General features: G+C 40.2%; 1 protein-coding gene across 10 annotated transcripts in view; it reads right to left on the reverse strand.

Moving 5' to 3' along the window:
* NBEA (neurobeachin) overlaps positions 1–26,909 on the reverse strand; it is an 881,590-nt gene that overhangs the window by 404,290 nt on the left and 450,391 nt on the right. For all 10 annotated transcript variants that reach the window (XM_050937106.1, XM_050937099.1, XM_050937102.1 and 7 more), the window contains 2 exons: positions 25,309–25,370; positions 12,003–12,067 (listed from right to left, as the gene is read on the reverse strand). In XM_050937106.1, coding sequence (XP_050793063.1) covers positions 12,003–12,067; positions 25,309–25,370 — 127 coding nt within the window. The remainder of the gene's footprint in view (positions 1–12,002; positions 12,068–25,308; positions 25,371–26,909) is intronic.

Consider the following 26,909-nt stretch of genomic DNA (forward strand, 5'->3'; position numbering starts at 1 on the left):
ATATGTGCCACTAGATTTTACTGGGTAAACTCCCATTCAGACAGGATATCTCCCACAGTCCAATGCTGCTTTTTGTTGTTTCTTTGGGTGTTGCTGATGACGTGAGTAGAGAGATAGGAAGAAAGAGATGTTTTGGGGCATCTGCCATCTCCCCTTATAGTCCTTTCTCTTTCACAAGAAAGATCTCCAGCTGAGGTTCAGCAGATAGAAATTCTGCTTGGACGGGAATCTCAAAGCTGTTCCTTTTTCAAAATGTAGATTTTCATCCACACCCTCTTTCCTGCCAAAGAATGGCCACTAAATCAGTTGACGATCCATTTGATTTCACCGACACCTGACTGAGGGGTCAGTTTGTCCCTGCTGTGGCTCCTAATAGAGCCCTGCACCTTCTTGGATATCTGTTTTATATCTGTGGATAAAAATTTGCAGGGCTCTACAGTATTCTGGAGCTCATTTCTTTGGTTTGATGATACCTTCAAGGATTGATACAGAAGGCAGAGTTTCAGTTTCATGACTTGTACATTCTAGTAGAGAAGGATAAGCACACTGAACATCTGCTTGGAATACACAGTTCTTCCAGGCAGAGGAGACACTTACTGTCTCTAGTCTTCAAGGGAATAAGTTCATCACAGATGGACATGGCTTGAAGCCTTCAGGTTTTGGTCCACCATGTTAAGGAGCCCATTACAAGGGGCTCTGTATGAGGTGGTGTATGGGGAGGGGGTTGTGTGACCAGTAGCGTTATGTCCAGACATGTCAGATTAGTTCACAGCAGTCAATAAAGGGTTTGGAAGGTTTTGAAGAAGTTTAGCCTGAGCTAAAAATTAGCAGGTTGGATACTCACCAGTTTCCATCTTGCTGCCAGAGACAGTAAGAAGGAAGTGAGGGAGGGTTGCGAATATCTCATCCTTTCTGACTTCATATTGGAGGAAGAGGTGGCACAAGATGATGCCCAGCCTGGATGGAGACTGCTACTAAAAAAGCTCCTCTATCACATTCATGAGGTGCATGTGCACCTATAGTGAGTTCCACATTGATACATACTCATAGACTTTAAGGTCAGAAGGGACCAATGTGATAATCTAGTCTGACCTCCTGCACAAAGCAGGCCACAGAACCCTACTCATTCACTTCTATAACAAACCCCTAACCTATGTCCGAGCTATTGAAGTCCTCAAATTGTGGTTTGAAGACCTCAAGCTGCAGAGAATCCACCAGCAAGTGACCCATGCCCCATGCTGCAGAGGAAGGCGAAAAACCTCCAGGGCCTCTGCCAATCTGCCCTGGAGGAAAATTCCTTCCTGACCCCAAATATGGCGATCAGCTAAACCTTGAGCATGTGGGCAAGACTCACCAGCCAGCAGGAAGGAATTCTCTGCAGTAACTCAGATCCCATCCCATCCAACATCCCATCACCGCCCACATGGCATACTTATCTGCTGATAATCAAAGTTCAATTGCCAAAATTAAGCTATCCCATCATACCATCCCTTCCATAAACCTATCAAGCTTAGTCTTAAAGCCAGATATGTCTTTTGCCCCCACTGCTCCCCTTGGAAGGCTGTTCCAGAACTTCACTCCTCTAATGGTTAGAAACCTTCATCTAATTTCAAGTCTAAACTTCCTAGTGTCCAGTTTATACCCATTTGTTCTTGTGTCTACATTGGTACTAAGCTTAAATAATTCCTCTCCCTCCCTAATATTAATCCCTCTGATATATTTATAAAGAGCAAGCATATCCCCCCTCAGCCTTCTTTTGGCTAGACTAAACAAGCCAAGCTCTTTGAGTCTCCTTTCATACTCAAAAGAAGAATAGTACAGATAAATGCTTTTGATCGAACTATGGTTTTCTTAAGGTCATCAAAAGACTACTTACAATTTTTTGTGCTAAATACTTTTCACTGGTATGCACTGTGTATCATTGTTAAAAAGTTTCATCACTTTCATTATTGGCTATCATTAGTTTGCTCTGAGCCAATTAATTTCCAAATAATTTTACACATACATTTTGGCAAATAAATGGAAATTTGAAATCCCAATTTTCAGGGAATGATATAACAGCTATTAACGGGGTTCTTGATTTGTGAGACTAGTACCATCAACTCTGCATATTCCCAGTGTAAAATGGATTAAGGAGGCATGCATACAGCTGATACTTTACAATTAAACTACAAAATGGGGAATAATTGACTAGGAGGTAGTAGTACTGCTGAAAAGGCTCTGGGGATTGCAGTGGATCACAAATTGAATATGAGTCAACAATGTGATGCAGTTGCAAAAAAGGCTAATAACATTCAGAGGTGCATTAAAAAGAGTGTTGTATATTAGGGCTTATCTACACTACCATGCGGGGTCGATCTAAGATATGCAACTTCAGTTACATGAATAGCGTAGCTGAAGTCAACATACTTAGATCTACTTACCACAGTGTCTTCACTGAGGTAAGTCGACAGCTGATGCTCTCCTGTCGACTCCGCTTGCGATCCTCATTCTGCTGGAGGACTGGAGTTGATAGGAGAGTGCTCAGTGGTCAATTTATCATGTCTATCGTGATAAATCGACCTCCGCTGGATCGATCGTTGCCCGCCAATCCAGCAGATAGTGTAGACAAGCCCTAAGACATGGAAGGAAATTGTCCTGCTCTACTCAGCAATGGTGAGGATTGATGGCTGGAAAACTTTGCCCAATTCCGGGTGCCACACTTTATGACACATGGACAAATTGGAGAGATTCCAAAGGAAAGCAACAAAAATGATAGAAAATTTAGAAAACCTGACCTATGAAGGAAGGTAAAAAATAACTGTAGCTGTTTAGTCCTAAAAAAAAGAGACTGGGAGGGGACCTGATAGTCTTCCAGTGCGTTAAGGGCTGTTATAAAGAAGACGATGATCACTTATTCGCCTTGTCCACTGAAGACAGACCAAGGAATAGTTGGCTTACTCTGCAGCAAGGAGATTTAGGTTAGATATTAGGAAAAACTTTCTGACTATAAGAGTAGTTAAGTTCTGGAGTAAGCTTCCAAGGGAGGCTGTGGAATCCCCATCACTGGAGGTTTTAACAACAGGTTGGTCAAACACATGTCAGGGATGGTCTATGTGTACTTAGCCTTGCCTCAGCACCTTGATGACATTTCAAGGTCCTTACTGCCCTACATTTCTATAATTCCAAGGACTGAAAAAATTTGCAGTGGCAATGTGCTTTTACACATTGATATTTAATGGAATCTTCCTATAAATCTGTCTTGCAAATATTAAATTTATGTTATAACCAGAAGCTCTTTTTATACTGAAAACTGCAAAAATAGTGCCTATTGTGACAAAGTTCCTCCTCTACCATTGTGGTGAAAAAAAAAAAAAAACCTTCTCTTTTTTTTTTCCGCCGCGCTGCGCACACCAAAGAATCCCACCCCTGACACCAGCTGTGACAAAGTTCCTCCTCTACCTTAGTGGGTTCTGTGCTTATTGGCGGATTTGTTCACCCCAGCGATCTTCCCTACTTGTGGAACCAACAGTCTGGGTCAGCTCCTCCGGTGTCTGATCAGGAGTTGGGAGGTTTGGGGGGAACCCGGGCCCGCCCTCTACTCCGGGTTCCAGCCCAGGGCCCTGTGGATTGCAGTTGTCTATAGTGCCTCCTGTACAAGCTGCATGACAGCTACAACTCCCTGGGCTACTTCCCCATGGCCTCCTCCAAACACCTTCTTTATCCTCACCACAGGACCTTCCTCCTGGTGTCTGATAACGCTTGTCCTCCTCAATCCTCCAGCAGTACACTCTCTCACTTTCAGCTCCTTGCCTTCTTGCTCCCAGCTCCTCACACAGGCTCCTCCTCCTCTGGCTCCTCCCTGCCTGACTGGAGTGAGCTCCTTTTTAAACCCAGGTGCCCTGATTAGCCTGCCTTCGTTGGCTGCAGGTGTTCTAATTAAAGTAGTTATCTCTACTGCCTTCTAGAAAGATCTTAATTAGCCCCAGGTGCCTTGATTAACCTGGAGCAACTGCCATTTGGTTACCAGGGTACTAGGGATTTGTTTAGCCTGGGGCTAACATACCTGTTTCTCAGTACTTTACTGTACCCATCTGGCCGTGCCCCATCACATATCCCCCCCTCTGCTCAACACCATAGGGCTGGGCAACTTGGGACGCCAGGCAGTGTGCTTGTGAAAGACCATCAGCGTTGCCGTGGTGGCATCCAGCCCTGTGCCGTATGCGGAACTGGAATGGTTGGAGGGATAAGAACCACCAAGTGACCCTTGCATTCTTTTCCTTATTTCTCTGCATCCACTGAAGGGGTGCATGGTCTGTCACAAGAGTAAATCGCCGGCCTAAGAGGTAATAATGTAGTGTCTCCATGGCCCATTTGACAGCAAGGCATTCTCTCTCGACTACTGCATACTTCTGTTCTCTTGGGACCAGCTTTCTGCTTAGGTAGAGGATCGGGTGTTCTTCTTCTCCAATCATTTGCGACAGAACCACCCCCAACCCCACCTCGGAAGCATCTGTTTGCAAAATAAATTCCTTGGTAAAGTCCGGGGCTATGAGGATGGGGTCATTACAGAGAGCTGTCCGAAGGTCTATGAATGCCCTCTCTGCTGCGTTGGTCCACTTCACCATGTCTGGACCTCAGGCCTTCACCAGTTCCGTTACAGGACTTGCCCTACTGGCGAAGTGGGGAATAAAACATCGGTAGTAGCCTACCACACCCAGGAACACATGGACCTGCTTCTTTCGGGTCGGCCGGGGCCAGTTTTGAATCGCCTCTAGCTTATTAGTTTGGGGCTTCACTATACCTCGTCCTACAATATATCCCAGGTACTTAGCCTCTGCTAGTCCTATAGCGCATTTAGCGGGATTAGCGGTGAGGCCAGCCCGCCTTAAGGTGCGTAGTACAGCCTCAACTTTCTCCAAGTGGGTTCCCCAGTCTGGAGTATGGATGATGATATCATCTAGGTATGCGGCTGCATAACTAGTATGGGGGCACAGCAGCTTATCCATAAGGCACTGGAATGTAGCTGGGGCCCCATGTAGCCCAAAATGGAGGACTGTGTACTGGAATAGCCCGTCCGGGGTGGAGAACGCTGTCTTTTCTTTAGCTTCTTTGGTCAGGGGAAATCTGCCAATACCTTTTTGTCAGATCCAGTGTAGTCAAGAATCGGGCACTACCCAGTTGGTCAACCAGTTCGTCGCTGCGTGGTATGGGGTACGCATCGAATTGGGATACTTCATTCAGTCGGCGAAAGTCATTACAGAATCTCATGGTACCATCAGGTTTAGGCACTAGAACTATTGGACTGCACCACTGACTGTAGGATTCTTCAATAACGCCTAATTCTAACATTCTCTTTACTTCAGCCTTGATTTCCTCTCTTTTGGCTGCTGGGATTCGGTAGGGTCTCAGTGTTACCTTGGCTCTGGGGATCGTGCGGATATGGTGGTAGGTCTCAGTCGTCCGCCCCAGTTTTGTAGAGAACACATCTCGATTGCGATTAATCATGTCGGCTGCCTCAACCTTTTGATTTGGCGTCAAGTCGGGTGATATCCTCACTTGCTCATGTAAGTTATCCTTCTGGGGAAGGGTCTTCTGGGTGACTAAGCATGCCTCTCGATCATGCCAAGGTTTTAGAAGATTGATGTGGTAAATTTGCTCAGGTTTCCTGCAGCCTGGCTGCTGCACCTTATAGTTTACCTCTCCCACGGCTTCAATCACTTCGTAGGGTCCCTGCCACTGGGCCAACAGCTTGCTTTCTGCTGTGGGCACCAGGACCATTACTCGATCCCTGGTTGGAACCGTCGAAGCTTTGCTTGGTGGTTATAATGGGTTCGTTGGGTCTCCTGTGCTTTCTCCAAGTGTTCCCGTACAATGGGTATAACTCGAGCTATCTGTAGTACATGCTCAACTATGTTCCTTCCGGGATTTGGCTCCTCTTCCCAGGCTTCTCTGGCTATATCCAATATGCCCCGGGGATGGCGCCCATATAGTAGTTCGAATGGAGAGAAACCTGTGGAGGCTTGTGGGACTTCCCAGATGGCAAACATGAGGTAAGGCAATAGGGAATCCCAGTCTTTCCCATCCCGGCTCACCACTTTCCTGATCATGGCCTTGAGGGTCCTATTGAACCTTTCCACAAGGCTGTCTGTTTGTGGGTGGTATACAGAGGTCCGTAGGGCTTGTACATGGAGCAGAATGAACAGAGATCTTTCATCAACTTGGACACGAAAGGCATCCCTTGATCAGTCAGTATCTCCTTGGGTAGCCCAACCCGGGAAAAGATCTGTAGTAGCTTCTTAGCTATTGTCTTGGAAGCTGTGTTGCGTAGGGGAACGGCTTCTGGGTACCGCGTTGCATAGTCTAGTACAACCAGAACATGTTGGTGGCCCTGAGCTGTCTTCTCTAGGGGCCCAATCAGATCCATGTCTATGCATTCAAATGGTACTTCTATTATTGGAAGAGGTATCAAAGGGGCACGCAAGTGTGGGTGAGCGCTATGTAGCTGACACTCTGGACAAGAGGTGCAGTATTGCCTGACATCTTCACGTACTCCTGGCCAGAAGAATCTCCGCAGGATCCTGGCCTGGGTTTTCTCTACCCCTAGGTGTCCTCCAAACAGGTGACTGTGGGCGAGGCTCAATATGGCTTTTTGATGTTTTTGTGGCACCAGAAGTTGATGTACCTCCTGCTCCTGCATTTGCACCACACGGTACAGGAGATCTTTCTTCACTATAAAGTAGGGTCCTGGACCCCGGACCTTCCCCTCCGCTGGTGTCCCATCTATCTCAGCCACCTCTTTCCTGACATTATCATATCTAGGGTCCTCTGTCTGGTCCCTCCCGAAAATCTCTCTCCCAGGACTAACCTGCCTGAGCTCCCAGGGGCCAGCTTCTGTTTCTTCCAACGGCTTATCACCATCATGGCTAGGGCCAGCCTCCGGCTCACCTTCCGTGTTGGTAGTTTCTCTGATGGCTGTTCGTGTCCATCTGCCTACTAGCGCGGTCTTCTGGCCCTGGGTCAGGATCCGGGTTCCCAAGGCCTTCGCGGCCTTCCTTTCTTTTTTTGTCTTCCGGGCCTTTTGGTGGGCTGAGAATAGATCCTGAGAAAACTCTGAAAACATTGAGGGTTGACATTCCCCCAATGATGAGTCGCTGCCAACAGGGTCCCCATCTCCCTCCAGCCTCTCCGGGGGGAGTAAATTATCAAACCCTGGATAGTCCCTCCCAATGACTACAGGATATGGGAGTTTAGGAACTACGTCCACTGTCACCTCAATGGGGTTCCCCTGAACCTCTATCTCCACTGGGATGGTGGGGTAATGACTCATGGCCCCATGCACACATGTCACTGCTATGCGTTTGGCTTGTAGCAGCTGGCTACTTTTTTACCAGCTTACCCGATATAAGGGTGATAGCACTGCCTGAGTCCACAAGCACTGTAGTCTCTACTCCATTTACCTTCACCGGCCTGGTGTAGTTATGCGGGGCTAATGCGATGCCTGCAAGGTGGATAAGGGAGCATGGGACTTGCCAATCCCCCAAGTTGCATTGCATAGGCTCCTCGGTGCTGGGACACTGTGCTGCTATGTGTCCCCACTCCCCACATGCATAATATATATAATTGTTTCTAATCATTCCCCTATCATGTGGGTTAGGGGGTTTAGTCTCAGGGTTTCCCCCACTCAGGCCAATCCCTTCCTTCTGGGGTCTCCGCTGGTTTTCGGCCCCCCTCTTCCTTCACCTAGGACTCCCCAGGGGTTTGGCTGTCCCACCTTCCAGGGCTGGGGTTGGGTGTTTGCTACGAAAGGGGCTTTCCTTGGGTAGTCAGGTCAATTCCCTGGCTGTCATGCGTCTTTCTACCAGCGTGATCATCTCATCATAGGTGGACGGATCGTTCTGGCCTACCCATTTGCAGAAATCTGGTGGCAGTGCCCTCATGTACCGGTCAATGACCAGAACCTCTTGTATCTCTTCTGGACTTCGGGACTCTGTTTGCAACCACTTTTGTGCAAGATGGATGAGGTCATACAATTGGGACCGCGGGGTTTTGTCTTCCTGGTACCTCCACTCGTGATACCACTGGGCCCGCACTGCAGTCATTACCCCAGATCTGGCCAGAATCTCTGCTTTCAGCTGGGGATAGTCTGCTGCAGCCTCTTCAGGCAGATCATGGTAGGCCTTCTGGGCCTCCCCACACAGGAATGGGGCAAGGATGCCAGACCACTAATCTCTAGGCCAGGCCTCCCGTAGGGCTGTCCTCTCAAAGGCCAGAAGGTATGCCTCTACATCATCCTCCCGTGTCATTTTCTGCAGCCAATGGCTGGCCCGTATGAGCCGCATCCCATCATGGCCATGGCTCAGCTCTGTAAGGGTCTTTACCTGGTTTACCAGTTCCCGCAACATAGCTCGGTCTTGAGAAACCTGGTCCATCAGCAGGCGATTAGTTTCTTGCTGCAGCCGCACTGCCTCCTGTTGGGCGGTTGCCTGGACACGGGTAGCCTCCTGCTGCGCTGCTGTGGCTTGTATCAGTGCCCCCACTACGTCATCCATTGTGGTGAAAAAAAAAAAAACCCTCTCTTTTTTTTTTCCGCCGCGCTGTGCACACCAAAGAATCCCACCCCTGACACCAGTTGTGACAAAGTTCCTCCTCTACCTTAGTGGGTTCTGTGCTTATTGGCGGATTTGTTCACCTCAGTGATCTTCCCTAGTTGTGGAACCAACAGTCTGGGTCAGCTCCTCCGGTGTCTGATCAGGAGTTGGGAGGTTTGGGGGGAACCCGGGCCCGCCCTCTACTCCGAGTTCCAGCCCAGGGCCCTGTGGATTGCAGTTGTCTATAGTGCCTCCTGTACAAGCTGCATGACAGCTACAACTCCCTGGGCTACTTCCCCATGGCCTCCTCCAAACACCTTCTTTATCCTCACCACAGGACCTTCCTCCTGGTGTCTGATAACGCTTGTCCTCCTCAATCCTCCAGCAGTACACTCTCTCACTCTCAGCTCCTTGCCTTCTTGCTCCCAGCTCCTCACACAGGCTCCTCCTCCTCTGGCTCCTCCCTGCCTGACTGGAGTGAGCTCCTTTTTAAACCCAGGTGCCCTGATTAGCCTGCCTTCGTTGGCTGCAGGTGTTCTAATTAAAGTAGCTATCTCTACTGCCTTCTAGAAAGATCTTAATTGGCCCCAGGTGCCTTGATTAACCTGGAGCAACTGCCATTTGGTTACCAGGGTACTAGGGATTTGTTTAGCCTGGGGCTAACATACCTGTTTCTCAGTACTTTACTGTAGCCATCTGGCCATGCCCCATCACACTATGAATAATACTTAGCAATTATGCAACTTTTTAATTTTAATTGTCAACCATGAACTAATCCTCATAACAGCCCTTTGAGGCAGGTAGTATCTCAATTTTACAGATGGGAAAACTGAGACGGGGTAATGTAACTTGTCTAAGGTTAGAGAGAGAGTCAGCAACAGAATCAGAAAAACTCAGGAGTAGTAATCCCATGTTCCTAAAACTGGAAAATAGTGCCAGAATGTCATGTAAATCATGACTACACAAATAGAAGTGGTTCAGACATCTATAGCACAACACTACCTTGAGAAAGCTAAAATACAAATATACTAACATACATTATTTAAAAACAGGATGCTATTTATCAATACTCAAGCAACAGGAATGTGGGCAATCTGTTTTTACTTTAGGGGTCAAAACTAATTATTATAATGAAAAGTCTTGTTTCATTATATTTCCAGTGAAATCATTAAAGATCACAATAGTGCACAAATGTTTTGATGCAGAAAGAACAAACAGGAAATCAAAATTAGGAAGCCTTTTAATAACATCCATATTTTAAAACCTGAAGGTGTAAGACTGAATGATTAAAAATTATGAACTACTTTCCTTGTATTTTTTATTTTGTTAAAAAAAAAAGATGAGCTAGGCAGGGTTTATTTTGGTGAAACTGTTGGTTTATTAAATAGATCACATACAATCTAATTCAGACTTTTTAACTATTCATAGTCTTCATTTTGCACTTAAATAATTTAAAATCCAGTCATTATTGCATAGTGATTATATGCAATTTTACATTCCATTAACCATGCTTTGTTTTAATTATAAAGATCCTTTGTTAGATTCCTTTAAATGATCCAGTTTATAATTTCAGGCTGTCCTAGGGAGCACTTTAATTCAGCTGCACATTCATCAACTGTTTATGTCCCGTTAATTGTTGACAACTGCACAATCACATTCTCTAGCTATGATTGATGAATCACATTCTCAAGTTTAGCTATTAAGTAGAATAAATATTTATAACAATTTCCACTTAAAGGATTGTTATCTTTATCCCCAGAAGGGTAAATTAAAAACTGATCTGCTAACTGTGGAGGAGAACAAGTGTCCTAGTAACATACACACACACACATACTGAAACATACCTCTGACAAAAATATGTGGAAGAAGATGTACCTATGGATAGTCTGGTTAGGCATTCATTTGATTGGACCTAAAGAGCAAGTTCTTTAATACTGCTCCTTTTGCTTTGAAGGTTACTGCTAGATGGATGTACACAGCCCACTGATGTATCACGGTTATTACATATGAACTTAAAAAAAAATGCAGTTTTGACATTTGTTCAGCAGTGTCATTTTATCAATGAGTGTGCAATAATCAGATCTGATTTTACTATCAAATGATGATGTTGAAAACAAAAAACAAAACAAAACAAAAAATTTGGGTGCTAAAATGGTTAAATTTAAAAACCCTAAAAGACAAGCCAAGAAATTTGGACAAAACTACAGAAACCAAGTTTACTGGACAATTTATTATTATTTAATACTTATACTACAATAGTGTTTAGTTAGGATCGTTACCCCATTGTGAGAGGTGCTCTACAAAGACATGGTTCCTGCCCAGAAGAATTTACATTCTCAGGTGATGTATATCAGTGTAGCTCCATTGCTTTCGAGGGAGCTATGCTCATTTACACCAACTGAAAATCTAGCGCAAGTGTATAAACTTAGTTTCTAGATAGAGCTATTTACTGCATTATTTTTCAGTGCTTACTAGTCATCCTATGACAAGAATGTACGATTGAACAGCATATAAGTGTATCATACAATTAGACCAAAAAAATTATGCTCCTTTGATAAAGATAACATTTCAACAAGGGAAGATTTGATGTTTCTGTATTGTTAATGTCATACTACCAGTAAAAATGAAACTATAAAACAAACCGGCAAAAAAATCTTCAACAAGTGTATTATTATGAAGATTTTTGTTCAGCACCACATATAATACCATCAAAGACATCTAAGTTTAAAAGGCTTCTACCCCCTCGCCAACAGAAGCTATACAGGCAATGGAGATGATGACTATCTCTGCCTAGAAATATCTTCTGCCAGCTAAGCCAAAAGAGTGCAACATTATTGCTCAGCTGGCTGGACAGACAGTATTGAAAAATGATGGCACAGAACAAAAGATAAAAGCAGACACAGACCAAAGTAACATTAAAATTACTCTAGTGTTAATAAATATCTTAACTGCTTGTAAAACTAGGTAGCTCACATAAACTTGATGTTTAATCTGTTTCATGTAGCACCTTAGATAGCACCAAGTAGTCTAGATAAAATAATTTCTCATGAACTGAGAATATAAGGAAGTGCATCTGTACAATGAATACTGTGCTCCTAAAACAGATGGAGTGACAGATGGGTTTACAGATTGGGCTCCCTAGATCCTCTGTGTAAAACAACCTTGCTACTCAGTAGGATAATGGCTCAAATCTCAAATAAACCTCAAACCTTTACATAGCACACAGGGTGTTTTCAGTCAATTAATAAGAGTTTAACATTTTATACCTTGCTAAATTAAATATTTGCTTTGCACAGTATTTGTGCAGTAAATTTCTTTTAATTAAAATGGCCCTTTCTCAAGTCTTTCTGGAGCAGATGGTGAGAAAGTAGTATCACCGAATGGAATGAAATGCAAAATGACCACTTGTCCAAAAGCTTTAAAATTAATTACCTTCCCTCATTGATGAGCTCAATAAACGCAAGTCCTGCATTCTTCTGAATAGAATTCTGCCATTCCTAAAGGGAAAAAAATACCATGTTTAAAAAGTAGTAAGGGATTTTAATAGGAAGCCTGAATTTGACCTTGATGAGTGTCAGAGGATTATCTGATCAACATTTTGCATGGGATTGTCTGCCCACCATATGCTTTGTCTTTTAAAATACACCTTCGTACTTCTGTAACATAATAACTGAAATTCTATCAGTGGTAGACGAGCAGCCAATACAACAATTAACTGAAATATGTGGAAGTACATAACAATTTAGAGATATGCAAGTTTCTAATGCCAGTAAAGGAAAGGGTTCAAAAGAATACCATAAAACCAGATCAAGATCACAAATGAAGACTCTGCTAGGATGAGAGAGCAAGAGCTCAACTCATTCTACTGCCAAATCTGCTTTTTGCTTAAAAAGAAAATTATCCGTGTGTGTTATGACCTACCCTGCTTTGAAATGGGAATAGATTAAAGTGTATTAGGGAACTTGTGTGTGTGGCAGCAAAGTCCACACACACATTTAGTGTGCAGCAGGTTGTTGTGGAATAGATTTATACCCCATCTCACTGCAAACTAAGTATTTGTATCGATAAACCCTTAGTTTCAGCCCTTCCATTGGCTGGCATTAATTTGGTGCCTATCATAGTCTTCATTACTGAGCAAGGCCTAATGCCTCAGCCTTGGGAAGTGATCAACTTTCCTCCACCTATCTTACAAATAAAGTAACCAAAGTTGCACAAAGTCACTTCTTGTGCAATTGGTACTGACGTAAGTCTCTAATATGGCAAATCTTATCAACATAGTCACACTGTCTTTCAGAATAAACATAACATTTCTTTGTCTGTGACTGTAAGTACTGGACAAAAGGCCCCTCCAGAGCCAGCAACAGAAAACTGGATTCCTGATTCACAACATTCCTCCGCTGTTTAACAAAAAGTGATGTGTCACATCCTCCTTTGTTGGCTGATCCACACATGAGATTATTACTGCTACCATCTACTCTTAGTTCAAGGAATAGAGGTCATAGAATCACAGAACCACAGCGTTAGAAGGGACCCAAATGTTCATCTAGTCTAACATCCTACCAAAATTCAAGATTTGTTGTGTCTAAAAAACCCAAGACAGATGGCGATCCAGCCTCTTTTTGAAAACCTCCAGTGAAGGAGCTTCCAAGACTTCCCTGGTCAGTTTGTTCCACTGTCCTGCTGGTATTACAGCTAGGGAAGTTTTTCCTGAGATTGAATCTAAATCTGGTATGCTGTAGTTTGAACCCATTGCCTGACCTCTGTGGAAAGAGAGAACAATTTGTCTACATCTTTCTTATGGCAGCCTTTCAAGTAGTTGAAGACAGCTATCATATCCCCCCTTAATCTCTTCTTTTTCAGACTAAACATAGCCAGTTCCTTCAGCCTTTATTATTATTATTATTATACTAAGAATATGCCAGCACTTGAGGGTTACAAAAATGATACTAATAACAGAATACCATAAATTCATGAGTGGATTAAAGGTATTGGTGCTATAAGCACATGGTCTAAAGCTTCAGCTCCTGAAGTAATATGATTACATCAGAATCTTTCACTCTTTAATATTTTTAAAAAGGCAATTTTTAGCTCATGGTTGCAAAAAGCTTGAAAATATGAACCAAGCAAAACCGATACAGTGATGGCTGCCCGACTCTGCACAGAGCCTGAAACAAAACCTCAGTGTCCCACTGTCCCATGCTTCTCACCCATGTGTTAACTATAACCAGAAGCAATGGAGGGGGCACTGCCTACACCACATCAATAGAGGACTCTGGGTAGTAGTAGGAAAGAATCCACTGGGTCTCAACCCACCTTTCTACCAAGCAGATACACCCTGTTTGATGGGTGACGTACTGGGGAGCCTCACTACTGCACTCCTGCATCTCCAGCAGGAGATAAGGGATCCCTGATGCTCTACGGTCATACCCTGGGGGCACAGGGTGCCTCATGCTTCTGCTCCTGCTATCTCCACTCCAAGGTAGGGAGCAGGGGCAGGACCATTGGGAGGCCAGATCACCTGCCTACAAGGCCTACACTTGAGTAACTACAAAGCTTTAATTCCTTCTGCTAAGAAAGTATGGATAATAACTATTAAAGATGACTGACATTACCATTAACAAATCAAATTCTATTAACATGAAAAAATATTCCAAATATTCTCCTCAGTTTCAACCAGCCAGTGTCACTTTAGAAATTGAATGTAGTCACTGTCTAGTCCCAATATGCTCTAAATATTCAGTAGCAGCCATTTCCTATGTTTTTGGAGGGAAGCAAAGAGATGGGAACAATTGAGATGCTTTGAAGCAGCCAGACCTAACTGGTCCTCCTGTTCTCATCTAATAGGAAATTATTATTATAATTGGTCTATCCTCCCACTTTGCCTTGCATCCCTGATTGCTTGATCTAATCTCTTTTCTCAAGGGGGAAGAAGCAGTACAAGACTTCCTGGCAGGAAGTTCACAGTACTGCTGTTCATTTGCTTACAGAAGTGTGGGATGTGAGTAGAGTTAGGCTGGCAGCACTAGGCTAAGAGGTGTCATTAGCAGAGATTTGTACTTAAAAAAGTACGCTAGTATTGCTTCCATTTAGCTGAAACCTTAATTTTTGAATTGTCCATTCTGATTTGGTAGCATTTTACACCCACTTTGCACAGGTGGAAATGACTGCATAAAGTGCAAAACACTGGAGAACCACTCCTATGGTTAGTATCAGTTTACTGGATATAGTCTTCCAAGTTAACCTTTGACAATATCTTGCTTTTTGATATTACATGTGAAAAGTTCACTGATATTTTGTGATAGTAATAAAAGTAATAAGATTCAACAACTAAACATTTTCTGATTATAAATATTAGAGACCCTTAAAGTCCTCCAATGTCTATATTTTTCTCAACAGACTCTAGTAAGTGAATAAGTAGGACTTTAGGAGTTCTAAAAATCATCTTTTAATTCTCATTCCACTGTAAAAGAGAGCTGAAATCTCAATTAATGTTATCTTTATTGTAGTCCTCTCTTTTCTGTCTCTCCACTAACTTAATTAGTCTGAATATTTTATTTCTTCTTTCATTTTTATTGCAACATTGAATCTTAATTGAATATTCAGTACTAAGATTTTAATAACCTTGTTAATTCCTCAGTTACAGTACCTTAAATCATAACTTTTTTTCAGAGAAACAATTCCATTATTTTGGTCTTTTTGTTTCTGTTCCTTGAATATGCCTGGAAAAAGAAGTCTACGAGGTCAACTGTATAGTTGTGATCTTCCTTTTCTTGGGGGCAGGTTCTCTGGGTTTTATAAAAAACTCTTGTCTTCATGAAATCCATGTGGTTTAAACATAGGATTATCCTTGATTTGAATTTCATGTTGCAAGATTTCTTACTAATGGGGTGGTCACATCACATCTCTAAAATCATGACCTAAACCATCTTCAAAGTAAAAGCTCACAGGAAATTTCATTTTGATTACAGAAAGTGTTTCCCTGAGGCAGAAAGAATGGATCTGAGGAGGGAATGAAGCCTAACTGAACTTCCCAATACTGATCAGAGTGAGGATTTGGATTTAAGCACTCCAACTCCCTCTCATTACCTTTAGCCTCCACTATCCCCTCTCCTCACACTCATTCCTACTGTTGGGGTAGACATAAGATAGAAAAATATGGACCTGACCAATTATTTTTCCAGGTTCTGCAGCTAGCTGCTGATGACCGGGAAGAGAAGAAAAGACACAAGGTTACACATGGGCTAGTCCTCCATGTAAATTTTGAGCCAATTTTAGGATTCTTATCAAAGACACCTCCTTATACTTGCCTACATTCTTCATAAATGAGTTCCAGAATGACTGACTGTTATAACCTTAGTCCCAGATTTGGACCTTAGCGTCCAAAATATGGGGGTTAGCATGAAAACCTCCAAGCTTAGTTACCAGCTTGGACCTGGTACCTGCTGCCACCACCCAAAAAATTAGAGTGTTTTGGGGCACTCTGGTCCCTCTGAAAAACCTTCCCTGGGGACCCCAAGACCCAAATCCCTTGAGTCTCACAACAAAGGGAAATAATCCTTTTTCCCTTCCCCCCTCCAGGTGCTCCTGGAGAGATACACAGACACAAGCTCTGTGAAACTACACAGAGTGACTTCCCCTCTCTGTTTCCAGTCCTGGAAACCAAAAGTACTTTCCTATTCCCCCAGAGGGAATGCAAAATCAGGCTAGCAATCCAACACACAGATCTCCCCTTGATTTCTTCCTCCCACCAATTCCCTGGTGAGTACAGACTCAATTTCCCTGAAGTAAAGAAAAACTCCAACAGGTCTTAAAAGAAAGCTTTATATAAAAAGAAAGAAAAATAAGTACAAATGGTCTCTCTGTATTAAGATGATACAATACAGGGTCGATTGCTTAAAAGAATATTGAATAAACAGCCTTATTCAAAAAGAATACAAATCAAAGCACTCCAGCACTTATATTCATGCAAATACCAAAGAAAAGAAACCATAGAACTTACTATCTGATCTCTTTGTCCTTACACTTAGAAACAGAAGACTAGAAAGTAGAAAGTACTTCTCCAAAGCTCAGAGAAAGCAGGCAGACTCACAAAAGACTTAGACACTCAATTCCCTCTACCCAAAGTTGAAAAAATCCGGTTTCCTGATTGGTCCTCTGGTCAGGTGCTTCAGGTGAAAGAGACATTAACCCTTAGCTATCTGTTTATGACACTGACAACATGCTCCTGGAAGGCAACCAGCAAATATGGGGACCTCTTGGGATGTTGGGTAAATCACAGCAATGAAAGAGTGTTAGGAACTTTTGAATTGAAATCTATATGAATCTCATTTTTCAAGTGTGATTTTTTTTTTTATAGACGGCACAAAGTTACCATCCAGAGGGGAGGGGGTACATTAGAATTCACTGGCTACAGTCTGGGGAGACTAAGGCTCAGCCGCCTTTATCTCCTTGACCTGCAGAGAAACTCATGTTCATCTTTTTCTGTCTCCCTTTGAAGCATAGAGAGCCATTTCTCATGGAGTTTGCAATTATACTCTGCAAAAATTAACAAATTTAAATGATGGGTTATTAACCCTAATTTCCACTATGGAACAATTAGTGCATCTCCACAATTTCAAGATTGTATCTGATTTACATGGCTGCACAATTAACATTAACCTTTGTAAGTCAGGATTTTCTGAAGTGTAGCAGATTACACTTGTGAGGTGGAGGGGAAGAGCTAATAGACGAGACTCCATGCATTCTGTCCTCCTGGAACCAGCTAGCTCTCTCCACTCTTCAGGATCTACTATGTGGCTGTTTCCCACCTGTAAGGTCTTTGCAGGATATATCCAGTATGAGCATTTGCCACTCTGGTATCTAAGACCATCCACAAATACAAATGTCCTGATAGGGCAATCAGTGAGAAATATCTTGACAGAATAGGAAGTGAAGGGATAAAAGGTACTGTAGTCTTCTCTTTTAGGACTGGTCCAGCAGGGGTATAGAGGATGCCCAGATCAAGATGTCATTGAGATAGGCATAAAGGTATATCCCTTCCAGATAAAAACTGGCCCCTGGAACAACCAAAATCTTCATGAAGACCCAGGTATGAATGAGAGATCAAAGACAAGAGAGTGCTGACCACTGAGGGCAAATCAGAGAAAGTGACAGTGCCCTGGCTGTGGGAATGTACAGGCAGGTGTCCCACAGAACAATCTAGCAAAGGACATTGGCCAGCATGAAGAAACGAATAAACTCTGAAACTTACATTAACAGCGGCAGATGCTCAGGAGATGGAGGTCGAGGATGGGCCAGAAGACATTCCTACCATGAATAAGGATTTAATGGGAGTAAAGTCCCACTCCTCTTGCTTGTGGTTAGAAGATCAGGGAAATTACTCTTTCCAGAGGATCCTGATTGTTACAGTGCAAGACACAGGCACTAGCATAAGCCTGCTAAGCCTGAGAGAGATAAAAGATTTAAAGGGAAAAGAAGCACTCTGCTTCCTCTACAGAAGGGAAGAACTAGCTCTGCCAAGATTAATTTACATACTATAATTCAATCCAGTGCCGATCTGTACAGTGCACTATGTTTCATTATTTTGGAGTTTGTGATCTGGTTTTGGAATAGTTCATGTAAATATATTTATATATAGGTGAGAGACTGTGAAAGATATTATCTGGGGAAAGTATGTCATTCTGACAAAACAGCTTGTGAACACTGGGTAGTGAGCCCAAATTCAACTAACAAACCAGAAATTCTGCCACAGTAACCAAACATTCTGTATAGACTTTGTCTTGTTTAGTTTGGGTTTCCTATACAAATATTCTGGACCCTATGTGGAGCTGACTTTGTTGAATCAGAACTGTGCAGCAGCTGAGCTGGGTGGAGCTGACTTTGATCTGTGGCTGCCTGGTTCTGGTGCAGTGGGGCAAGACTTGTTAGCAAGGACACTGCTATACTGCAGCAGACAGGTTAAGGGAAGTCTCTTCGTAGCTGGATTCTAACTGGATTCATGACAGAGATTTGGATGGGTGAGAACTATTTTGTGAACAACAGTTCTGGGCCTCAATAAGCCAGGCAATTAATAACTGGGACTTTGGAGTCAATCGTTCCCTCCACAACATTGCTGGGATTTTGCTAACTTCTTTGTATTATGTAAATAGGTATTTATCATGCTTTTCCAAATATAAAGTGTATGTGGTTTCCTATTCCCAAGAATGCCTCAGTGTTTTCAAGTAGGGAATAAATACCTATAAAAGTCACCAGGGGATATACATTTTGAAATCCGAAACCCTGAGAGTGGACAAGTTTTAAACAGTGGCTCATTTATTTATTTTAAATGTGAGACCTAGACATCATCTGAATCTGGCCCACACCCTTCTCTCCTTCTACTTACTTTCAAATGAGGTCCCAAAGCAAGTTCTTCCACTTCTCTTCTCTTCCAGCTCCTCCTCTAACTCTTTCTGGTGTCATAAAGCAGCCTCTTGCTTCTATAGATTGTCCTCCACCCCCCTTCAGAGCTGATCCAGAATCTGAAGACTGAACTACAACCATCTGTCCCCCTCTGCTCTGCTAACCCATCTTAACTCCCCTACTGAGCTGAGAATAGTCCAGCATTTTTCCCCTGGAGCACTTCACTGGATTTGAGCCACATCCTTTCAGGACACATAGGTGAGAGAAGTTGTCTCAAAGTGTTCCTACACTGGTTACCTCCCACATCCCCACTCCAAGTGTAATCTTTCTGCCTGGTGTCATAGCAGTAACAAGGGCCAGGTTCCGACGATGTCTAACACTTCCATTTAAAATAAATAAAATGAGCCCCTACTTAAAACTTTTTCAGACCCAATAGCACTCTACTAGGGAAGTCTGGCTCTGGGGGTGGCTTTGCAATATTAAGCCTGACATGAATAAAAAAGTAGAGTGGGTCCCAGTTTCAGTCTCTGCCTGGTTTCGGTCCACTGTAGTGTTTGTCCACTCCAACACCCCCCTTCAAGGATCTTGATACCCTTATAGGGAAATCACTGAGTTTGGATTTTGCACCCACCTTGGTGTTCCAGTTCCTCAGGAAAGAAGGACTTGTAACAGGAGAACCATTCCTAAGGAACCCCTTGGAAAAACCAGGACCTATAGCAGGTCAGACTGTGATTGGAAGAGTTGTGCAGTAACAACTCAGGTTGTTTGTAGTAACCAGAGGTTGTCAAATAGTTTATGAGGAGCAGATACATCTTGCACTTTGGAGACAAAGATCCCATCACTGACCCAAGATCCACATTCAAAGTTATGTTTTTGACTTCCTAGAATATTCTACTTGTACAACTGAATCTTTAAAATGCTTCAAGGAGCACATAGAGTAAAGGACAGGCACACCTTTGTACAGAATATAGAGTAAATAAATAAATAAATAATGAAAATTGACTGTTTATTTTAGAAGAATACTGCAGCTTAGATGTCACTGTTAAGAGGATCGTCCTTATATACAACAGCCTAAATGTATAGATTCTTAATTATAAACCATTAGCTTCAATTATTTCCCCTTGTAGAATGTCAAATTCCTCTCCCCTCCTTGATGTTTACATGCTTCAAATATTTGGAAATGGTTTTCATGTTCCAGTCCTGTCCAAATTATAGACATTTAAATCGAATCCTGCAAACACTTAAGCATGTGCTTGATTTGAAGTCAATGGGATTACTCATGTGCTTAAAGTGAAGCACATGTCTAAGTGTTTGCAGGACTGTCACATGCTGTAATTAATTCCATGCTTAAGAGTTTAAAGGTCTGGAGTTACTTCTTTCAATCTTATAAGGGTTTATCTAAATCAGAAAGTGGCACCAATTTAAATCTGTTTTTAAATTGATATAGAATGCAAATACCTGTGTGGGCACTCTAATTTTGCTTTAAGACTGGCTTACCGGGTTTATCTTAAACCTGTCCTTAACTGACTTAAGCTAAACCAAAATAAACCACACTTAAACTGAAATAAGAGTGTCCACACCAGGATTTGCACCGTTTAACTAAATCAATTTAACTGATACCTGAATAAAACCAATGCAACTTTTTTGAATAGCCAAGCTCTACATCAATCATTCTTCCTTAAGAATTTTTGTTGTTTTTATATACATTTCCTTCAGCCTTCCTACATCTTTTAGTGTTAAAGTGACCACAGATAAACATAGAATTCTAAGTGAAATCTCACCATAGTCATAGAGAGTGGCTATAAATTCTCCAATCCACTTTGTGTACATTGCCCAATATTATTTTGACTTTTGAAACCATAATGAATAGAAAGCTCATATCTGCTTTACTGTACATTCACTCCAGTGTTTGCATCGACTACGTTTAATTTGTCTACTAATTCTGTAATTCTCTAACACGATCAATGTAATCTGGCACAATTTCATTTTTTTAAATCATTTACAGTTCCATAGCTTCTCAAAGAAACCTATTTACACCTGAACTGCAAGACTGAAGTTTTGAAATGTTCTCATCTCAGAGTCTCATAAGAAGTTTTATTTGTTAATTACAAGTAAATCATTTTTGCTTGTTATATGTGAAATTTTCCTCATAATTCCCCAGATGGCATCTCCTGGGAGATCTTGTATGCAACATGTAATGTCTAAAATCCAAGTCTTTCCTTAAGAAAAGGAATCAGGAACAGATCTTTTCCTTGCAACACAAGTTGTTCTTAAAATGCTTCCTTTGCAGACCCTTGGGTTATGATCCTGATTAAACTTAAAGCACAGTGGGGAAAATCCCTTTTAGCTAATCAGGAGAATAAATGAAACTTAACTTCAAAACTGCCAAATATTGAAGTTTGTTAGCTATTAAGAATTTCAATTTGTTACTTTATACTTTTAAACAGGTGAACTAGTAATGTATTTTGAATAAAAAATAATGTCTTAGTATTTAAGAAAATAAACCTCTCTTGCTGACAGATAAGGTACAGAAAAATGTAAGTGATATCTGATAAGGCTTTATTATAAAAACTGGAAGAATCCTATGGGATAAAATCACTCAATTTATGCAGAAGCTGTACCTCTGAAGAGAGGAAACTTTAAAAGAAATCTGGGAATAATTAGAAGCTATTGTAGTATTGAAAAAAAGTTTGGAAAAAATATTGAAATCTAAATCTGCTACATATCAAAGGAGAAAATATAATGAAAAAAAACTAATGTGAAGCACTTTTTTAAAAAATTGCATGGTTTGAGAATCTGTCACTCAAGGTAGCATCACAGCTGTGACATATAGCACTAGGGAACAAAGACTACAATCAAGCACAGATCTTGTCAAAAATAACACATCTTCATCATTTTTACACAAAAATATACTGCATTCAGCATGCGGATGCCTGCTTTATAGAACATGTAAGTTATTACATATTACCAATTTTCCAGGGGAAAAAAATTAAGTATTTGAAGAACAATTTTTGTTCTATGTAAATATAAAACGAAAATGAACCTAAAATTAATTTAGTTTTTAGTCAATGCAATGGGTGTTATTACGGCTTTTTAAAAGAAAAAAATAGGGAAAGATATACCAAAAATAGAGAGAAGAGAAAATAATTATTAAAACCAAATGATGCACTATACCTATAGAAGTTCCTTAAAGCTTAAAATGTATTTTTCACAGAGACTCAAAATTCCTTTGGGGGAATTGACTTGATTGCATATCCTTCAGTCTAAAAGGCTACCCATATGAAATGAATTATCCATGACATGTACCTTCAGACATTTGTAATGTGATATTTCATGTAAATTTAGACCATACCTTGGATGCGAGCCACTGGCAATGTTAAGTTTATTCAGGAGCTCAGATAAGAAAAAAAATTCTGACATCCTCGCTAATCTGTAGTCGTTAAAATGGAATTTCTAACATAAAGAGCATAAAAGCATCTAATTTGCTGTAGCAAATGAAAGGAAAACAAACTTTGCATTTCCCTTTCCTTTTTCAATGTCTAAAGTTACCCTGTTCTATGCAAACAAAATCTTACTTTTCAAAGATTTCTAGATCATCATCTGTCTTTTGAAAGACAAAAATACACACAGCAAACTTCTATAAGTAATCTGGAGAATGCAATACATTTTGAATACCCATTTTAAATAAAGATTTGCTTATGTTATCAAAAAAAGCCTTAGTTACAAGACAAATATTTAAAAAGCACACAAAACATATACTGCTTCCAATCTGTACTTCTCAAATCTTCTTATGGAGAAGGGCAGGTACCATTATCCTCATTTTATATAAAAATCATTGGCAGCATTAAGAATGGAACCCAAGTCTCCTGACTCCCAGTTTTGTGGCATACACTGAGAACCACACTATCTCCATATATGCAGTTTCTTAAAGTCTCTCTCCTCTTAGCCAATATTTTCAACTATTTTCTTCATATTCAAATTCTTTAATATTTAGCATACCTTTTTCACAGCTAGTTTTAAAATTAAACAGAAAAGCAAGTCTATAAAATGACTTAATATAAATATTGGGACTGCAAGTATGGTGGCACTACGTGATATCATACAATGTTCTGGGACCATGCTGGTTAGATTCATTGTAGAGGTCATATATTCAGGTTAGATAAAGAAGAAGGGAGAAGAGTCGTACCACTACATTAGAACCCTCTGTTGACCAATTCCTATCGGAATATTTCATGCCATTCTGTCAGAAGGCAACAATGTAATGTTACAACAGTGATCTCAGAATTGCCTACTGACAATGGGGTTCTAAATCTTCTTAATAGGGCTGCAAAGGGAACAATCCTTAAATGCTCAGAAATGTCAGATTTGGGGGACACGCAGTAAAAACTCTTCTTTATGTGGGTGATTGGGTACAGAGAAGAAAGTTTCTTTATACAAAAAGATTATAATTTTTGGTAAAATAGAAACTGAATAAATTATTCTATTTTTTCTGAATCTGTGTAAATCCTTTTTTCACCTTTAAAAACTGGACAGATATTTTGAATCATTAAATAGCTTTTCTAAAATACATAAAAATAGCAAATTGATTTAGCTACATTTATTAACAGCTTCACTAAGAAGTCTAAAGAAAAAGCATTGCAGAAAGAGCTTAAATTTCCTCACTCTTCCTTTCAATCAATATTTGAGGCAAAGTTTCATCTCCAGGGCCCTTAATGGCAGGAATTCCTGGAGCCAGCAAATGAGTAATGTTAAACCTATGATTAGATGATGAGGCCATCAAAGACACTAGACCCTAATGCTACATTCCACTTTATTCCTGTGATCTGCAGTAAAACCAAAGACTAAGGGAGAAGGCATTGTAAGTTATTCCTTCCCTCAAGTAAAGGCTTCAAAAGCTGTTAACAAAAAGCAGCATGACATGAAACTCAAAGGCCTTAATGGATCTTTTGGAATTTCCCTTGAACCCAGGACTTAACCATTAGGTAACAAATTTTTCAAGTGCCCTGCAGGAGAAGGTTTGAAGTTCAAATCCCACTGAGGATTCCTGCCAGTGATGTATTTTTCTTTAACTTCTCCCTAACCAATATCCATCTTGGCTAAAAGAAAAACAAGATCTAATTATTTCCTTATGGGTACGGGCTTGAAGAAACGTAACCTACAGACTGGCAGGTAAGTTGAAAAAAAAGCAGCTACATTCAGTTGTAAATATTAGTAATTTTCAGCTCTGTGTTCTTTTGACCAGTCTTCATTTAAGCGGTCACTAGATACTGTACTCATTGTTTGGGCACATTTCAAATATGCACAGTGGATTCTACAATACAAACTAAGAGCAAGTACAAGCTTAGTAATAGTGGTGTGTGTGTGTGTGTGTGTGTGTGTGTGTGTGTGTGTGTGTGTGTGTGTGTGTTTTATATATATGTAGAGAAAGGCACCTCATTTTACACACTACTCTGTATGAATTTAGTTGTTATTTAGGCGTGTGTGTGTGTGCATTTGTTAAATAATATGAAATAATTAAATCTTAGGAGAAAATTTAGAAGCTGTTTGGGATTGAGGCTCTATTAGGGTAATACATATTTGCTGTAGAAAACTAAAAAAACCAAAGAATATTTGTTGATTCTTTAATATAACTATATTTTACAAGATTACAGGTATGTATGAAATCTAGCCAGTAACACATTTTAAATTTAATTAAAATCCAGGGGTGAATTATCAAAAGCACCAGGAGAAGTTATTTCATTTTCAAAATATTTTTAATAATTTTGTATTCTCAGTTTTTTCATCTTTGAGTGCTTCTGTGAGAAATCTAAAATTATGTTAAATAATTTGAACGTATGACATTGGAAAAATGGAAATTTAAAAAAATAATCCAAGCATCTGAGGGATCATTAATAACCATTTTAGCCAGCTTTTTAAATACTGACTGAAAGCTTACATCAAATGTGCAATAACTTACATCATGAATCCTAGAGGTGAAAGTTAATATTACTACATAATAACATTTTAAAAATAACTAATTCAGGAAAATGAAAGTTTCATGTGAAATTATGACCAAAAATTCTGCATAACAGGATAAAGTGTATAATGTATATGCATATATATTTTACAAATAACTGTTTAGAAAATATTACTTTGCATGTCAATATGAATGTACTGTTGCTCTACAACATGTACCAAGAAATTACACTTTACAGAAAGGTGTGAGAAATGGCATTTATATTTGCATCATATTCAAATAGAAAGAATGAAAAAAAAATAAGCAAGAATAACAAACTCAAAATTTAGTAATATATGTCACTGTGTGAAGAAACTAATACAATTAAAGCCAAAAAAGTCTTACCTGTGAACAAAGCAGCATAACAAGTTCAACCACAGAAGTACTTGACTTCATGCACACAAGGCCTGCAATAAACAATCAAAAGTGAATTTAAAAGGTTACATATATCAAACTGTCAAAACTTTATACATTCTATAAAACTGAATTTGTTTCCTTTAAACCAATGTAACATGTATTTTCAATCATTCAAATTTACTGAAACAAGTTTGAAGTGAAAACGGCCTTCAGAACTTCTGATTCAGATACACATAAATGTATAGAAAGCAGCACACAATTGTTTGGAATCATTGTCTTGTGTAGGTTAGAGTTTTTTATTTAATCATATTTTACATTAACAAAATTTTTTTTGAGGGTTAGCGCATTTCAATGACTAGTAGAAAGCAATCTTACCCAAGAAAACTTCATATAGAAATACACAGTGAGTATACCACAAAATCTTTGCAGGCCTGAACCTACATTGACTAAAGTTATTCATATGCATAAGTCTCATACTCTCGTCTTTGCAGGATCAGACCCTTGTTGTGTAACTAGTTAGATTTTCTTTTGGAAACTTCCCCTTCATGTAGCTGAAAATATAAAATATTAAGTTAAGGAAAATATGATTGCCATAATAGCTGTCATTTTTTAATGTGCTTCCGAAATAATACAATTAACTACAGGCTTCCACTAAAATGTCTTAATATAATTCAATATTACTTTGTTTTCCTCAAAATATGGGCTGAAGATGTAAAGGAGAAAAATGTTCTTAGTTACAGTGTCAGTAAAAATAAAATCAGCACTTAACATGATGAATGAATTTTGTCATCTGTAATTCTTAAATCATTTACAAATTAAAGCAACATGAGCATAGTTACATATACAGAACTTTATACTTAACTCTGAATAATTATTACAATATAGTATGTTCATATTTATTTGCAGCATCAGAACTGTAGATTTCCTTTTGGAGAGAATCAGTGTCACATTTTGCATGTAAAAGATACATTTTAAATAGTGGATTGGCCATTTGAAATACAATAGGTATTGGAGGAGAAAGGCAAATTTATTTTGTTAATTTTAAATATAGTAGTTTCAAATTTTAAAATTAAATAGGATATACATTCATTTTAATGGTTTGGGACATGGACACAGCTTCCTACGATGCTGAATAAAAACATCAAAAATAGAAAAAGTTTCTTCATAGCACTAGTTACTAAATGGAAAGTTGAAAAGCAAACTGATTTGTTTTAAGTAGGTTTCAACAAACAGCCCGTAGAGACAAAAGTACTCCTACACAATAGCATGTATATTTATTGCAGGTAGCGGATAAATACTCTTTTGTGCCTGCTAAGTTAACAACCCCATCCTTATTGTATTGTAAGACAGAACAAGCTGTAAGAAGCCACTAGTATTCCATTTTATCAGTTCTTTGAGCAGACAGTTAACTAATGAAATAAGATGTAGATGTGAAAAGCTCATTTAGGGAGACAATTGCTGTAATTGATCAGCTATTCTTATGCTCAAGTGCTAGAGGATCAAAAAGATTAATGGGACACTTTTCACCTGCAGGCTACTTCAACTATGTGAAATCTGACAAAGAAAAACTAAAGAGGATGACCAAACTA

Source organism: Gopherus flavomarginatus, chromosome 1, assembly GCF_025201925.1.
Source record: "Gopherus flavomarginatus isolate rGopFla2 chromosome 1, rGopFla2.mat.asm, whole genome shotgun sequence".
In the NCBI taxonomy this organism is placed as follows: domain Eukaryota; kingdom Metazoa; phylum Chordata; order Testudines; family Testudinidae; genus Gopherus; species Gopherus flavomarginatus.